Here is an 18,833-nt window from a genome sequence, read left to right on the forward strand (position 1 = left end):
GTAGAGTAAAATCTTATTATGGTTAATTGTTTCATCTCGATGCAAACTCATAAAGGTCATGTTTGCTGTTGAGATACCTTTCCTTTGTGCCCAAAGGGTATGTCAACCCGGGCGTGGTTGTGGCCGGGGGTTGGGGAGGGCTGTAACCTAAAGCCKGTCAGAGTTCCCACAACTGCCACCATTACCCTGAAATTCATACATACAAATTACCCTCAGCTGGTTCTCCACAGCAGTGCAGATCTGTCAGGGATCAGTAATACAGTGGCTCCATTTACTCAAAATTAAGATAGCTTTAGTAAAAATTATTTCTGTTAGAAGAGCGTGTGTTGAGAAACAACTTTACATGAGTTTCTAATAATTTCAGTTAATATTCCAAACTTTTCCAACTCAGAGCTTATCTCCCAGAAGTTTTATTTGGTGAATATTGAAACCTAGATTTCAAACTTCAAAAATACAGCATTTAATTTTTACATTTTAAATTCAGACTTATTAGTGTTAATTATTTATTTCATGATGTGTCAATGTCTTATAACGTGTACTAWAGTAAGTAATTTTACATTTAGTTTTTAAAATAGCCAAGGGCAGCTAATACTTAAATGCAAGTTGAAACATTTTATCCAATTTTCTAGGTCATTGTGTACCCTGTGTATTGTAGTGAAACAAGTTGACACATTAGCACTGTGATTTAAAAAAAAAGAAAAAAAAAAAAAAGTTCCTCAGTGTGTTGAGTGCTTGCCATTTTCAGTCCTCTCGTGTTAGCTGGAGTCTTTTTCTTGACCCTGAAAACCTCTGATCCTCTAATTAATGAGACAAGTGCTTATATTCTTTTCTAGATCAAAGCGCCACCTACGTCTGTTGTTGGTGAAACGGTTTGATATGTTGACACTTTGATATAGAAAATAAGATGAGCTGTTGTAATCTGCACTAAGTAGCAGCTGCTAATGTAAAAATAACAGAATGGTTAGAAGTTGGATGTCATAATGTGTCACAACATGAYCTGCTCTATCAGGCAGTATGCATTTCTCTTACTGACATGATGAGTAAAATGTAAAAACATTAAAAATACTGCAAGATTAAAATATTTCTTCAGTTGTTAAAAAAAAAAAATGTGATTTTTTTTTTCTTGTTCATTCTAATTCAGAATAAAAGAAATCTTTGTCCTCCCGGTCTCCTGCTGCCCTGAGAAGATACCTGAGCTTTTCCTATCCAGCTAGCCTGCTAATATCAGCAGAAACTTACTTATGCCCCATGAGAAATGGGAGCAATTCTCAGTTGTCTTTTGARGTTAAGTTCCACTTCAGACTCCAGATACCGTAGGACCAAGAGAGCAGAAAGACACCTCACTGCCATTTTCCCCGTTTAACCATTGCAGCTCTTCCAAGWGTAAATGACTGAGTCCATAAATTGTAGAAATGAGCTTTGAGACTCCCCAGATTTCTCTCACCCAACCTACTTCTAATCCACAGGAATATCCTGTGTCAGTAGAGAGCAAGATGTTGGTAGTGACATTAGATGCTGGTGAAGGAAAAATCATGCATTAACAGGTATCTCAGTCAAGCCAGGGGAAATCATACTGGGTAAAAAGGATGCCCATTCTAATTGAGTTAGTTATAATTTCCATGCTAATTAAGTACAAATTACTTGTCTGTAAGAAGGGTACTTGTTAAGCAAGGAAGTTATGTCTTAGAAAACAGGAGATATAGAGACAAATGAAAATTGCCTCAGGTTAAACTAAATTTGCCCTTGGAAAGGAAATTAAAACAAACAATAGTGTTGCAACTGAAATGAGRACAAGGAAATAGGAAATATACCACTGGTCTGAGAATGGTGTGGAGATCTCAGATAATCTGGATTAGGTCTGAAAGTGTGTGTCTTTAATTTTTGTTTCTCTCAGCATTGGGCAATGAAGATGCCCACTATGAGGACAAGGGTAAGAAAAGTGAATGTGTGCAAATTGAGTACATCATAGTTCTTCAACAGCTTATTGTGCTTGCATTGGGTTACTGGATAGTTTCCATCCCTGGTTCTGAAAGAGTTGGTACCTGAAACTGCAGGACTAATAGTAAAGTTCTTTAATAAACCTTATGAGGCTGTGTGGAGTGTAATATGACAGGGAATAAGCAGAGACAGCATTTATATTTAGAATTAGAAATTACCTTTAGAAAAATGTAATTTTGACAACTGTAGACCAGTTAATCTTTATTGTGAGGATTCAGAGTGAATTGGGAAGGAAAATGTTTTTAAAGCATGGATCCATCAAGAGTGAATTGAAGTACAGTTTTCACCCAAGAAAGATCTTTGGTATGATAACTGGTTATTTAGACAAGGAAACTTTTTAAAATATAACCTGACACATAAGCTTATAGGTTTTGCTGTATGGAAGATTATTAATTACAGTGGGGAATGTGTATATTGTTACTTTACAAGCAGGCACAAGCTTAATGTGGAAAATGCTGCTTGCTGTTAACTGGGTTCACCCAGYGTCTCTTGTTTGGAAGAATGGGCACGTTTAGCTCACGTCTGTCTGCAAAATGTCATGTACCCATGAAGGAGATGAGGGATTAGTCAAAGGCAATAAGGAACTAGTTAGCAGGAAGGCAGCAGCAAACAGCTTTGAAGGAAGAAACGTTAAGGTCCAAGGATTTCACTAGTGGAATTTCTCTCCAATTTCTTACCAATTGGTGCTGAACCAGTTTTCTTTAATGCTGTCATTGAAAACCTTTGGCATGAAGAGCAGCAGTGTACCAACAAAATTGCTTCATGATACAGAGCTGGGAGGTGTTTTTAATAAGGCGTGGAGATATTATTAATACAAAGTAGGTTCAAGCTGTCTTGCAGAAAGATTGGGATGGCCTCGAGTACTGGAAAAACAAAAGCAGAGGAGTGAAATTCAATGGTGCCAAGTGTAAGGTATTATCTTTTCAGGATGAATAAGAGTTTCCACTGTCAACTGGGTAATACCAGTGTGCAGGAGAACAGGGTGGGGGGTGACTGTGGGCAAAAAGAGTGCAAGAATGTGTCAGGTAAGACGTTTCCACTGGCATTAGTGCAGAATACTGAGGAGAGATGTGTTTGAGTTGATCAGGATAATGAAGAGCCTGCTTATTGGGAGGTAAGAGAAAAAGTAGTTTGTTTAGCCTATCTCAGGAAGGAGAAATAAATGCTCATTATTACATTTTTTTTTTCCTTTTATTGAAAAGCCTTATGAAAGCCATCTTTCCCACAAAGGTGAGGTTCCAAAGGGAGCCCGACAGCATAGGATGCTGTGTGTTCTTTCCTCTTTCAATTTATTAGAGTTGAGGGTGTTCTTTTTTGCCCTAGAAGAATTAGGAAAAGATAAAAACTAGTTTTACCTTCTGCTTTCCTTTGCTAAAGTCTTGTCTTTTTCCAGACTTTGTGGTAAGAAAACACATAACATTGTTCCTTTAAATGTTTTGAAGCAAAAGTGACTGCAAAAAGATCAGTAGTGAGATTTTCTTTAGTTGAGATCAGCTGTTTCAAGTTTGATAGGTAGCAATTAGATTCCATATTTAATTGTAAAATTTAAATTTTCACCAAATATTTGTTAAAATGCAATATGGGAGTTTAAAGAAACAAGAATTCTCCTTTGCGGGAAGGTGGATTGGGGGACAGAGAACGAGAAAGGATCTATCCACATTAAACCAAACATGAAAATGTAGGAATTGTGGACAAAACAAAACSTTTGAAAAGATTTTTCACCATATCCAAGTGATCAGGATACCCTTTCAGGGTTAAATAGGAACTTTGCTGAGAGTGGCACCTATCAAAAGGTGACTAATGTCACCTCTAAAGTGACCTTTTTAGGGGAAACTGCCACCAGAGGAACCTGACTGTAATTCTTCTTCTTGTTGCTTCTTCTTTACCCCACCTTCTGAAGCAATTTAATCAAAACAAATCAATTTCTGTGAAAAGTTCTGATTTCCACAGCTTGACATTTTCCAGAGGAGCAATATTTTGTTAAAAAGTTCTCAAGCACTATTGTTATTACTAGAGGTGAGCTCATTCAGGATTTTTGCCATGAACACTATGGATAGATTTCAATATACATTTAGCAGTCTTCCAAATGCTTTATAGTAGAACAGATGCCATTATTTTAGTTAGCAATTTAAATTTGTGATGGGCACTGTTTTGCTTTCCTTCTTTTAGTGAAGGAAGACATCTCTGCCTTGGGAGGATATTTGACTCATTTATTTGTGTTTACCACCCTTCAGGCCTGGGTACAATGGGTTGTTTTGTCACATGGCTGCATGCTGTGCACAAAGACTTTTGTGCTTGGATTTTTGGTGGTCTCATGAAGTTTCCTAGTATCAAATCCTCTAAAAGTTGCTGAGGAGGCTAACAAATGTCTGKTTTTCTTCCCTTCAGTTTGTGTAGCTCTTGGTTTTGTTGGGTTCTTTTAAATCCAAATAATCTGATTCTGCTGTTATTTTTACTGGTACAAACCCAGAAGCAAACCCTGTCAAATCAGTGCAGTTTTTTCTACTGTAAAACGGGCATAAATAATAGTCTTAARACTCTAGTGCCTCTGACTCTCGTCCTGAAAGGCAGTGGAACATTATTTGTGTATTTTTTATGATAGTTCTCCAAAGAGACTAGCCGTTAATCTCCCTGAGTAGGTGTGTCAGCTGCAAACATTTCCTTCCAGTCTACCATTTCAATCACACTTCACAGTACACTGAAAATTGGCAAGGATGTTAATTATTGGCCTCAAGAACAAACCACCTACTTTGATTCAAGCGTGTTTTCCAATTTTTAAGAATGTTGTTTCACCTACAGAACAGTATAATTACAGAAAATAGCTTGGTTTGGCTAACATCTTGTGTTCTGTGAGTCCTGCTCACAAGGCAGCAAGCTACACCAGGCAAGAGGCTCACCTGCAGAGGATTTTAACCTCTTGCTAACAGGAGTTAGGGCTTGCCAGCATCCAGTACATTGTTTTCAGTATCAGAAGCTCAAAACCACTGTCACTCAGACGTTAAACATTAACGCTTTCTGCTTTTAAAGCTGAAGGAACTCCCCCTGCTATAGTAAGAAAGTTTTTATTCACCAGGGAACTTCCTGTTAAAATTTTATGGATGTCTCTTACAGGAGCAATTACAGCAGTGGGTCCTGTACCTGGGCAGTGGAAAACCCTGGGTGCARCATGACCCACCGAGCAGCACGGTTCAGAGAGTGCTTGTGGAGCTGCATTTGTGCAATGCAGTGTTCAATGAAATTTGCCAGGAATCAGCCAAGTATCCAGGACATGATTAATCAGCCAGCAGAATAAATTGCCCATAGGTGACTGGGAGTTGACAGTAAACAGTAAAACACCTGCCTTGAAGACTTACAGCTGTAAGAGACAAACAGGAAACAGAAGCAAGTGGGACCCCTGTTTTAGGAGAGCAGTTTTGAGGCATACAGGCAGAGTTGTTCATGATTATACAGTGAGTTTGGCAGAGCTAGAGGCTGAACTGTGTGCATTTCCCTTCATGGGTTTGTAGCTCATATAACAGGTCTTTAATTTACCAAGAAACTTTTCTGCAGCTCTGTCCTGAAGAGTTGGCAGAATCCACAGTCGGCATTTCTCACACATGTGCCTCTTGGTTAAGGGCTCTACAATTTGTGCAATTAATAACTTACACCATGAATTAAAAACTTTGGAAAACAGCCCAATGCTCAGGCTCATGTGTCAAGGAATTGCTGTGCAAGCCTGATCCTATTTGTTGTTGCAACAATAAATCATCTGCTGTTTTAAAGATAATTTATGTGGTACTTGGGCCCTCAAGGCAGTCCTGCAGCACTATTGAAACTGGACTTTTAAAATTAATGGTAATTAAACTATAGACCCATACTAAATATGCATGAATACTTATTTCTCCCTACCTCCTCTTTAACCGTAAGGCCTGTTGGGGCTGGCTACTTCCTGGCTTACAAGCCACATGCTGCAATTTCCATCATGGTCATGAGTCACTCTCCCTTCAGTGTGAATCAAGGATGGGAGGGGGAACATYTGCTGGCGCTCACAGATGGGAAATGACAGTGATTGCTCAGGGGTTCCCTCACCCCTCTATAAACCAGATCCTGGGTGAGAATGCACCCAGAYCCCAGTGTGTCTCTGCTGTCTCTGCAGTCCCTGCTGGCTCATCCTCTGCCACGGCTCGGGGTCCTGGCTATCCAGCAGCTCTTCTGCTGCTAACATCAGCCAGGGGCTGCCACCACAGGAACTGCCCTTAAGAGCTGGGGAGCCTTGCAGACCAGGAGCTGTGGGTCGGTGATACATGGCCAAGGGCCTTGCTTCATTTTCTGTGTTGGTTAACAATTTTGCACTATGGGAACTCATACATATCATAGAAAATATGTTTGCCAATGGCCATTTGGCTAAACTGAAGAGTTCTAACCTTAGCCGTTCAAAACATTTGCTATATACATGGGAGAAGTCATTCAAAACATATTTGTGCTAGGGAGCAAAAAACCTAGCAATAATTCCAAAGCTAGAAAAAAGAAAGACTATTTCATAAGAATTAAATGGCTGGGATGGAGCTCRTTTTCTTCCTGGTAGCTGGTACAATGCCCTGTTTTAGATTCAGTTTGTGAACAATGTTGATAACACACTGATGTTTTAGATGTTGCTAAGTGGTGCTTGCCCTGAGTCCAGGACCTCCAGTGTCTCATGCTGTCAGTGAGGAGGTACACAGAAAGCTGGCAGGGAGCATGGTCAGGACAACTGACTGAACTGGCCAAAGGGACATTCTTTGTGATAGAACATCACACCCAGGATATAAAATGGGGGGAGTTACCAGGAAAGGGTGTGATCACAGCTCAGGGACAGGCTTGGCATTAGTCAGCAGGTGATGAACGGTTGAATTGTACATCATTTGCCTGTCTTGTTGGGGTTTATCTCCCTCTGTCCCTCACCTTTTTTATTGCAATTACTTACTATTAGTATTATTATTTCTTTGTTTCAATTATTTAACTGTTCTTATCTCAATCAACAAGTTTGATTTTCTTTTCTTTCCCAATTCTCCTCACCATGCCCTCAGTGTGAGGAAGGGGAAATGAGCAAGGAGCTGCATGGTGCTTAGTGCTTAATTCCATGTTACATAGCAGGATAACTCTATATGTGCAATTATAATAAAGCATGGTTGAAATCATTGCACAGATCGATATGTTTTCAAAAACATATGGATATTCTCAATAAATTGGTTATCRGTTGTTTATCATTTCACAGGCAGAATTGATAGCTTTGCGACAAGAAAAAGAAGCTGCTCTTCAACAGTGCAAAAAGCTGGAAGAAGAAATCCAGACACTGCGTGTTTATTACAGGTAAAATGATTGATTCTAATATGAATGAGTGACTCATAGGGGAATTTTTTTGTACTATGACTGAGTGAGGAAATGGCCTTATCAAATAGGTATTTGTTGGAAAAATGTGAATACATCAATGAATCAAAGTGCGCATTTCTGCTTTACTGCTCACCGACCACCTCTTTGAAATAGGAGTCCTCTTCTTAAAACCTGAATTTTCTATTTGTTTCTTCCAAGGGAAGGGAAAAATTGCTGATGGTTGATTTTCACACTAAAAAGCTGTGCCATGGCAATGTGAACACTTAAAAACACWTCGACAAAAGAACCAGTTTGCATAAATGCTTGTTTCTTCCCTGGTTGTTTGCAGATACCTAACTTAATCAACAAATATTTTAAAATGATAAAATCTGTAATTCTAAAAGGCTGTTTTCTTCTTCAACGCCGATATATGTGCCTTTTCATTCCTCATGGTCTGTATCAGTATGTAGAATGAGAGAAATACCCATTCTCATTAATTTAGGTAGTCTGCACTGAACATTTGCATGGATCAGTGGGTTTTAGTCCCTAAGGAAAAGCTCTGTGTGGTCCAGTGAAGGAGTTAGGTTGTTTTATGGAGTGATGTTGGGTTACAGCTCTCATTTCATCCTGACCTCCTGTGTGAGAGGGGATACAGAGCTGCCAGCAGGTTAAAGGCAGGAGAATTGGCATCAACACAGCAGAAAATTGTGAATCTGAAGGCTGAATGTCTGTGATGAGGGATGTGGGCTGCAGAGGTAAATAATAAATATAGTGTGAATACTATACTCATTGGAAATAAAGAGGACTAGTTAGTTATGTCTATAAAGCATTKGCAAAAGCAGAACTGTGTATGTTTTCAGTGTTTTAGCATTCACAAGTGAAAAATACTCAGGTTTCTAGAGGTTTTTTGAGTTTCCCCTTCTCATTAAGTTTATTAAAACCTTGGAGGGAAGTTTCAAAAACAACTTTTGTTCCTAAATCTCACAGGCATTTATTTAAAGCCTGTTAATAGTGAATAGAAACCCCAAGCAATTTGTGATTATTGCATTTAATGAATTTGGTCAGCATTTAGTGTGTGCACAAATTATGGTACAATTTACCAAACTAGAAAGAATTTATTATGGTGCTCTTATTACTCATTTAAAGGGTTTTGTAGAATAATTTAAAAATTAAAACACAATTTTTGTGTTGATATTTCAGAAATTAAGGGTTTTCTTGTGTTGGTCTATGCACTTTGTAGGAGACCTTTCATTGATTTTTGAGTTATAGTTTTGGCATAGCCTATCAAGTTTGCACTAACATAATGTCTAACAAGTAGAGTAGGGCAGCAACTGCCATTTACTTGTGTAAATGCTTTAAATCTCAGAAATATTAACAATAATGACTTGCAGGGATCAGCATCAGTTTGTCCCATATTACTAACTTAYGGCTCTTAATTTGAACAGTCGAAACTTCACTGTAAGCTGGCTGACAGCATTTGCAAGATCTGTCCATAATGTGTGGAAATGCTCACCTCATTATCCCCTGGGGCAAGAACTATTGTATCACTACTGATTTATGCAAGTTGTAACATCTGAAGTAGATTTTATCTGCTACCTACCTCACTGTTCTAGAGGTTAATGTGTCCTGAAGGGTTCCCACAGAGTGTCTGGTTGAGGTTGGCAGGGACCTCTGGAGGTCATCTTGTGCAGCCCCTGCTCTGCAGGGCCACTGACTCCTGGCTGCCCAGGACCACATCCAGAGGGGTTTTGAATATCTTTAAGTATGGAGACTCCACAACCTCTCTGTGTGGAAATACTGTCTCAAGGTCACTGAGACAWGGCTTGGAAAGCCACCTGGAGCTGAACCTGCAAGAGATGTAAAAGGTAACAAGAACTCCTATAAGTGCATAAGCAGCAACATTTGTTGTCTCAGGCCTGTCTTTTGACTTGGTTAGAAATTAATTTCAACATTATGAGGATTCCTATGAACTTCTTAACATTTTGGTTACAGTTTCCTTTAAGTTGCGTGGCATCTGCAGCCCTTGTCATCCACCAGTGTGACAGGTGCTTTGAACACATGCCAAATGAGACAAAAAAGAATATATGACACATATGCATAAAGCTTTGGGGACTGTATCAGGCCAAGGGTGGGACGGCCACAGTAATTAGAATGGCAAGGTGGAGAGTGCATTTCCCAGGCCATCCCAAATCAGTGAAAATTTGCACTTTGCTCTGTATGTGGAAGCTAATTAAAGGATGCATGTTCAGGTGTCTGCTGGGTCTTTTCACTTCCTCTTAGTGCTTGCCGTGCTGTGGTAATCTAGAATGAGCACTGAGAGTGTTTTTGGAGAGTCTGTTTTGGACTGAGGTGGAAGTTTGCTCCTCTGATCRAAGCAGCTATATGATTTTCTGTTCAAGACTCCATTTCCCTGGAGTTATTTCTCTTTTGGATTTCAGAATTTCCCGGTGAGCAAAATACAGGCTTCTGTACATGCACCAATCCTCAGCTGTAAAGCTGCAATGTCACAAGGCAGAATGCTCATTCCCTTCACCTACTGTTCTCTCATATCTTTGCCAGATTCTCACAATTTCTGTTGTCTCTGTGGTTGCCTGTATGACATGGGCTTGGGAATTTTGGCTCATTTTTTGGCTTCTTCTCCTTTTGCTCTTAGGTCTTCCCTGGTCGTAGAAAAAATATTTTCTCCTACTTTTTTCTCTTTTTTCCATTTTTTAACTGAGACTTCTGTGAGTCGTGGTTTAGGAATGGTACTCCCCAACTGGTGCTTCCCCCTGAGACTCTCCAAGCCTCATGTCACTCACTGTTCCCTTCCCCCTGCCCTTGCCTTGGAGGCACAGAAGGTAAAGAACAAGGGTTGAGATATGAACAATCTACTGGAAACAGCAATGAGACAAGAAAAGGAACAGTAACAGTGGCAATATTAATAATGAAAGTGTACCAAAGAGAGAGAGTGTTTCACATGCAGAATTCTCACCCCAACCCAACCACAGCCAYGCTTCCCCTACTGGAAGGAAATCCTTCTCACTTCTCCCCACCATTGGAAAATGACATGAGGTGGTGTGGAATATCCTCTGGGTCAAAGCCATGTCCCCTCCTGGCTACTTCAAAAACTAACCCTGTCCGTGCAAGAACCAGGACACCACATCATCCTTTAACTCAGAAGAAGCAAAGTTAAGAAAACAAAAACAAAAACAAACAAACAACAACCAAGAAAACAAACAAAACTAAAGGCTCACATTAAAGCATACAAGTGATACCTCCATCACTTGTAACTTGTGCCTTAACTCACTACTACATTTTAGGGATTTGGTCACAAAAGTAATGACTGTGCATATATTAACTACTTTGGATGCACACATGTGTAAACATTAAAATTAAAATGTTTCTTTTTATACTGATCTGCTTTTTCTTTTTTCTGCTTCTTTTAATACTGATCTGCTTTTCACTAACATTAGTATAATCCAGGAAAAATCAAATATCATTTTATTATACAATATCAAGGGAGAGATATTTAGGTCCAGAATATCTCTATGTGTGAAGTAGGTATACATAGACCTGCTTAAATAAAGGAAACAAGTAGAAACCTTCAGGGGGGAAAAGAAAATCCCATTTTATTTTCTCCAGTGGAAAGATGCATGGTATCTAGAATACTGCATCCTGTCTTGGGTCCCCAGTAAAAGTAAGACTATAAATTGGAGCAAGTTTGACAGAGGGCAACTGGTACGGTCAGGAAGCCATAGCATTTGCAATGTAAAGAAAGACCAACGGTTCTGCTCCTGTACACCCTGGGAAAGAAAAAAATATTCCTTTCTTTGTTGGCTCCAGGGAGACCTAATGGCAGCCTGGCAGAGTCTGTGTCGAAGTTGTCAAGAAGGGCGGCCTCTTCACAGTGCTCCATGACAACAGGGTGAGAAACAACTGACTTGTATTGAAACAAGAGCGTTTCAGACAGGTTATATGGGGAAACTTTTTCACCACAAGGGCTGTCCATCATTGGAACAGGTTGTTGGAGAGGTTTAGCATCTCCATCCTCAAACATGATAAAGTGTCTGATGTGATAAAGTCATGAGCAACATGTCATGGTCRCATATTGATACCACTTTGAGAAGGAGATTGGTTGGACTAGGGACTGCCAGTTGTCACTTCCAACGTGATTATTCTACAATTCTCTGATCTGGTAGCAGCTGCTACCAGAAGACATTCATTTTTTTCCTCCAGCTATGAAAGGAGTCTGTGTTGTAAATCACACTTTTCAGGTGAAGTAAAAAGTGAATCCWAACTGCAACTGGAGCTTGGTGGAAAGCCTGAATTGCTTTAAAATGGGCTTTTGCAGATTTAATGATGAAACATTGATTTCCCTCTCAATTTTGACTTTCTGGGGAAAAAAAAAGCATATTTCAGAACAATTTCAGTCTTCTTTAAAAGGGACAGAAAAGGGAAATGGAATTTAAAAGGAGGAAGAATCTAGTTCAGATACATAAGGGAGAAGAAGCTGGCTGCAAATAAAGTTTGACAGGTTCTGTGCTTCTGTTTGTTCTTCTTGTGTTATTTCTGTGTTTCAAAAGGAAAATTACATTTTCTGGGTACTAATTCAAAAATATATATCAGAAATGAAAATTTGCATAACAGTTAGGAATAGCATAGAGGTTTTTAGCTTATTATTACAATTGTTTCARCACAGTACTCTTCAAGCTAGAGATTAATGCATATCATAAGATCCTCAGTGACCAAAGAAGGCTGCATCCAAATAATCAGTTTTGAAGTATGTGGGAGTGTTAATCCCACTGCCTCTTTCTCACATACCTCTGTTCTTTGAATATCATCACAAGTTCTTTTATGTGCATTTTTTTCAGTTGTGTGATCTGTCCATTTTTATAATCAGGTTCCTTCTTCCCCTAGATTGATATGCTGGTCATGACACCAAATGATATGGGATATGCCTTCGGTCAGCTGGAGTCAGCTGTTCCAGCTRTGTCTCTACCCAAATTCTTGGGCACCCCCAGCCTGCACCTCCAAGCAGAAAAGGGCTTGACCTTGTGTGAACACTACTCAGCAMTAACTGAAACATCCAAAATCCAAAATGTAGCCCCMTACCAGCTACTATGAAGAAAATTAACTGTATCCCAGCCAAAAGCATTACAATATTGCAAAGTAATTGGAATCTGTAAATTATGACTAGCATGAGAGAAAAAGATGGCTTATTTTACAATTATGTGATGGTTTTCAACARTAAAATAAAATAATAACTTCAGTAAGGCCCCTGTTGTTAATAAGTACAATGACCTGAAATAAATACCTTGAGATTCAAACTTCTAATTAATATGRGTAGGTTCTCTGTTGGTAATGGAAGAGTTTTCTTGCTCCCTAATCATTTGTAACACTTTTATAAGTTATGAACAATTGAAAAGATTTAACAGAATTTAAATCTACAAGTTGCAGTGTTTTCAGTACTTCAGTTTGCATATTTGGAATTCATGTTTAAGTACGCAAGCAAATAGTCTAAATAACAATTTGTTTTATGAAGGTTCATATATTTTTCCACAAAGTCTCTTTGTGGAAAACGTYTCTCTATGTAAAATGGCATGGAAGTTCATCTTTTTAAAGACTGATAGATGTGAAAGTAGAAAATCAAGAAGGTTTTTTTTATTATTTCCTCAAATGAAGGACTTCCAGGCACAGGAACAAACTCAATTTTTATTTTAATTACAGAACTGAATCACTCTATAGCAGGAGAAATAGATGAAGAAAGATATTTTGTGAGCCATTAACTCCAGTCCTGGATAAAAAGACTGTTTTCTACGCAAGCTTTGAATACAGCTGTGCATGTTTAACTTACTTCAACTCTATAGTTTCATGACTGATGCTGTGGAATATAATACTCAGATGGTGCCATTTCAACCGCGCTCCATGGACTCTCTGTGTGGCTATAAAATGGTGTAATTCTTGCTGTTAGAATGTTTCTCCCATTCTGGTTTTAAGGGCTATTAAAAACTATAAATTATTTCTACCTAACAAGACAATATCCATCTTCACAGCTACTTCAGTAGCAAGTCAGAATACAACTGCCTAAATAGTCAGACTCCTGTACTCTGACTGACCCCTGCTCAAACATTTCAGCCTATTTGTTCTGCCATCTCTCAGTCTTTTTCAGACTTCTCTCAGTCCAGATTTCTCTCAGGGGAACACGATGCGTAGCAGAAGATTGGGCTGCTCTAACATCCAGTTTCCCAGCCCAAATGAACTGGAACCCATTTACAGTGGGGTTAGTGAAGCTGCAACCACTAATGCAGTGGTGATTTCAGTCCTTTCTCTAAAGCTGTAGCAGGCTATCCTGAGCACCTGTCCCAGCAGTTTACCTYAGAGAACTGGGCTTTTCGTGGCTGTTTTTTTTTATCTCACTTTTTCAGTTATGGCCGTTACCTCATTTTCCTGCTCTTTTCATCCTGGCTGCTTGCTTCTGTTCTGGCAGTTGCTGTCATTGTTTCAGTACTAGTTGCTTTAGACATAACATGGTRTAATTACGGTCATTAAGAAGAATGACCAGGTAATGGTATCACTGTAAACCACACTGTTCCTTTGCAGAGCAGTTTTAGGGAGATCATGGAGAAGACAGCAGTTGTGTTTTAAGTATTCTCTGTCCTTGCAGCAGTGACTTCTGTTTTATCAAAGAGTTTCAGACACCTGACATTAAGCATAAACCTTGAGCTAATTAAATTTCCAGCTTACCAGCACAGAAGAGTTCSTTTTTTATACTGAAGAGATGATGTGCTTGGATATGCAGTGTGAGACAGTGCAGTATGCATTTCGAAGGAACCTAACCTGCTGCAGTTTGATGTAGCCAAACATATGGAAAACAATTACTCTAAGGGAACACTGAGGTTTTTGTTTGTCTTTTGTTATAATAAAGAAAATGTCAGGGACCATCTTTCTGTTTGTTTATTGAACTGAGTTAAAATTAGTAGAAAATCAGGGTGGAGAAACATTGCTCTCTTTTAAATYAGATTCTTTCAGCAATCCGTGGAGGTTTCAGTGAATTTTTAGTCAATTTGTGGGGGTGAAGGGAGCTGGTAATTTGGACCTGGGTTTTAGAATCTATGTGTTCAGCCTTCTCCTCGCCTGTTTTGTGCCACTTTCCAGTGAGGTGCTGCAGTCCCAAAAGAATTGGGATTTTAGGTGGGTCTTTCTCATTCTGTAGTCTCATAAGCGTTTTCCCACTAGTAATCCCTTGTCTGCCTATGACTTTTTTCCTTTTGTGACTTTATGCTTGTGCAATCACAGTACTTGTTAGTGTTACAGGAGATAAAAGTCCAAGGTTTGGGGGCTGTTTCATGAGCTGGATCAGACAGCTGAAGCGGGGGAAAGATTGATCAGTGAGCTGCTCTGCATTAGCTGCCTGAAGTTTTACTGGTGCTACTGAGATGTCTGTATTTCTCAGTGGCTTGGGGCAGGTGAGCAGTAGAGGCAGATCACTCCCTTGTTATCCTTGTGTATTTCACACTTTATTGAATTTATTATCCTCCTGTCCCTGCCCCRTTCCCAGATTTCTTGTTCTCCAGCCTGGAATTTATTATTGTCTCAGTTTCTGCACTTGTCAACTTTCTAACAATAATATAGTCAGAGAGACTGACTTTATAAAATCAGTAGATAGAAAAAGTTCTTGTGAGTGTGGCCAGACCATTCTCCAATGAGTATTTAACCATTTGCAGAGAAAAAGGATGGTGGATAGAAACTCCAGTACATAACATAGGAGTGGTGTTTACAGTGGCAGTTTGGCAGTGAGAAGGCAAAGCAGTATCTGAACCTGTTGAAGGCCAAGGGATGTCCTTTTTTTGCTCTTTAAAGAAATATTCTAGCTGTCAGCATGCTCTCCAAGCTTTGTCTCTCTCTCATTCATTTAGAAACACACCCCAAAAAAAGGCTTTTGAATGTTTTGCTTTTTGCCCAGACATGATTTTAAAAGTTTTCCTATCTCACTGGGAAAAAAATTTAGCATGGAAAAACAATTTCCAACTCAGCTTTAGTGATTTATGAAAACTCTGAGAGAGAGGAAGCACTGAACTGTCAAAGATCCAAGGTACCTGATGGAATAACAAGCCACCTCACGCCATCCCTGCAACCAGAATGAAAGCACTCAGATTGCCTTGTGCTGCTGTTGACGCAGACGTGGATTGGTCTGACCTACACTTTATGAAATCTTGGTGCCTGATGTTGCCAGAGGCTGGCTCTTGGCCTTCAGAGGTGCCTTGCCAATGGAAACACTAAGCAGCAGGTCTGAGGAGAAACGGGCAGCATGAATATGGACTGAAGCGCCTAACACACGCTGTGATGCAGTTTTAATTTGTACTGTGTACTGTGCTAATTCCACTACTGCTTCTGTTATTAGGKGTGGTGTAGTGACAAAGTTTCTTAAGTTTTTCAAATTAGTTGAGGACCACTCAGTTACTTTTTGTGCCAAGTGCAGTAAAGCTGGAAGCACTCCACAGTCCTTGTACTGTATTGCACGAGGCTTGAGCAGACTTCTCTACTCATTTGCTGTTGTGGGGTAAGGTGAACGAAAACAACATTTACTTTGCCGTTTTTGCTGGGCTGGGCCTTTTCACATGAGTTTCTGTTCTTCTCTAAGAGCAACTATTTTCTTGACAAAAAGGAATTCCGTGCCACTGGATGCTGATATGGTCTCACGACTCTGTATACAGGGCCCTGCTGCTTTCAGTTCACAGCTGTCCTTTGCCCGGCTCATTACTTCACCTTTTTTACCTCTGCTCAATGTGATTTTCTGTTTTGACTTCCTTGCTTTCTCAGTTAGCTGAAAAAAGAAAGTGTAACTTTGTTCTGTGCTTTTTGAAATAAGCGCATATTCAGGGATGTCTAGGAACTGTTTTTCACAGTCATTAAAGTGTAATAAAATTGAGTTCTTGGAAGGTTTAAAGTCTCTGGAAGAACTACCTGCAATCAACCCACTGATTGCTACTGGTAGTTTGGAATAGATAGCAATACGAAGTATGAAACTCCTGTAGAAACACTTGTAAAAATTAGGACGATGAGATCACTAAAGTTMATATCTATTCTATACAATGTAAGAATACACAAAATCAAAACTGGAGAATCTGTAAAGAGCATATGCAGGATTATGAAATCAGTTATCTGTTTGAAGGGGAATGTGGCCAAAGGCTACACATATTCTGATTYTGCCACTGAAATGTTGAAATGCTGGATGAATATAGATGAATCACATCACTGAACTCTGCTTCAGCTGCTTTATTTATATAAACTGAATAAGAAGTTTTACCCTTTTGCATAACACCTTCAGAGACTATGAAAATGCAGGTACTTTTGCTTGAAGGAAAACAGACACAGAATAAGAAGCAGCCCTCTCCGGAGCAAGTTAAAGAAACACAGGAAAACTGTGTGTAATAAGAGATATTTGTAAGACAGATTTTCCCATGAGAAGTTAGAAAGAAAATSTGAAAGTATAAAAGAAGAATTTGGTTTGCCCTATAAATATTATATGAAAGGGAATTCTATTGTTATTAATATGATATTTAGAAATAAAGTAATAACATTGTCAGGAGGACTTAAAATGCCATTTCATTTTCTGTTGGTTTTTCACAGGACATGTTTTTATGTTAAAATGTCAATTCAATAATTTCAAAAAAATCATTACTTTGATGTGTTCCRGTTCAGTTCTCTTCTGCTGAAGAACTGGAACAAAACGGCATTACAATTTGAAATATTAAGGTGAAAGGAAAATTTTCAGTTCGAAATGTGCCACAGAAAGACAACATATCTTTTTTGTGTGTAATTTACATTTTCCAATTTAAAAAAAGCTTTGGTGGGAAGACTTTCTACATGAGCAATTTTCAGTCAGTRCTAGATGTAACATTGCTTTTCTTACTCTGCACTAGACTCTGCTTGCAGTGGAAGCAGAGAACTGTTGGGGAGAATCTAAGAATGCAGGTGGCAGAAGTCTCCTGCCTGTCACAGAACACAAAGCAGAAGGCTGCCCACCTGTTTGTTTACAAAGAGACAAGTAGAGAGTATTTTCTTTATTCAGTTCCTGTCTAAACTTAGAGCTTTTATTGAATTCATACATTCGTGTCATGTTTAAATTTCATGTTCAAATTTTAACTTCTCGTTCACTAGCAACTTTTCTAACTAATGTGATAGAGGTGCTGTGATTTGGAAGCTGAAGGTTTTTAACCTGTGTCCAGCATTCCATAACGATGCGTTACTCATCTGGTACAGGTAGTTCTTCCAGCATGGGTGTGAAAGCTGTCATTTTTAGGGGAGTAGAGACCAACCTGGAAGTTTCAGCCACAGTCTTCCAGTGAATAAGTGGGCCTACTGGGATTTGCACAATTCTGAGTCTCTCAAATATTTGAATAAAATGTAACATACTAGTAATAGTTTGCTTTTACAAGCAGCGGTTTACATGGTCATRACAGGAAGGAGGAGTAGCACAGAGCCACTTGTCTTTCTTCCTGACACACCAAGAAAGGCATGCAAGCAGTGGTATGGAGCTGCTGTCTCACTAGCAGAGGAGCTTTTCTAGCTCTGACTTTGGAAGGAAAATCCACAGGAGATGGAGGGAGTTACTCTGAGGGAATCATCAGTGTTTTCTTTGACAGCAAAGAGTCTTCCACTGCCTGAGCCATTTCATATCATGCTTTTGTCTTCTTTTCTCTTAATCTGTACTGTATCAATATTACAGAATGGTCACCTGAATATGTTTTCATCAGTGACTGAGGTGCAGGGTTTATTTATTTTTTTAAATTTATTTATTTATTTCACCTTCTTCGTGCTGCTAGCTACCCACACTTAGTATGACAGTTAGTGAATTGAAGAATATATTATTGCACTGTGCAATATTTTTAGTATGGTTACTGGTGGCTAATATCCTGAGAGAGCCAAGAATGAGATCTCAGAAGGAAGAGAAATCTGCAAGCGCTGTAATCTCAGTGCTGAACTCACTGAGGTTGCTGATATTTGGAGCAAACAAAAGTCATGGTCTGTCACCCAGGATCCATCACTGTGTCTCACCTGTAATGAAGAGAGATATTTCTATGCAATTTTACCACTTGTCTTAGAGCTTCTGCTTTGATTTTTGAGAGCAATTTCTTGGCTCTGGTAATTTAAATAGTTTTTTTCCATGCTTGACACTGTCATTACTTCCAAGCTTTAGTAGTTAATAGCATGTGCCTGTACCATTCAGGAGACATAACAACAAAATACAGATCACCATAAAATAAGCTTTAAGATGGTCAAATTTTTCAAGAGTAGGAAATAATATGTTTTTGCATAAATGTTGCAATTTTAAGAACTCCAACTGTAAAAGATCTCCCTCTTTTTCAATGTAAATTTGTATTCTGTGCTGGTCAAAGTAGGCTCCTATGTGCAAGCAGTATCTGCCCAGCAGTCAATAGTCTAAACCAAAAATACAGCAGATTATTTGGGATTTCTTTGCTTGTCTTTTGGGTCTCCTTTTTTCTTTTTTTTTTCTTTTTTTT

At 39.0% G+C, this 18,833-nt stretch overlaps 1 protein-coding gene across 1 annotated transcript in view; it reads left to right on the top strand.

Annotated features, from left to right (window-relative positions):
* Positions 1 to 18,833, top strand: part of MIPOL1 (mirror-image polydactyly 1) — a 150,984-nt gene that overhangs the window by 91,887 nt on the left and 40,264 nt on the right. Inside the window, exon 10 of the mRNA XM_057367918.1 lies at positions 7,232 to 7,326. Within this exon, the coding sequence (XP_057223901.1) occupies positions 7,232 to 7,326 (95 nt within the window). The remainder of the gene's footprint in view (positions 1 to 7,231; positions 7,327 to 18,833) is intronic.

The sequence above is a fragment of the Malurus melanocephalus genome, unplaced genomic scaffold (assembly GCF_030028575.1).
Source record: "Malurus melanocephalus ecotype Western Australia unplaced genomic scaffold, MMel_1.1 scaffold_0, whole genome shotgun sequence".
NCBI classification, from domain to species: Eukaryota; Metazoa; Chordata; class Aves; order Passeriformes; family Maluridae; genus Malurus; species Malurus melanocephalus.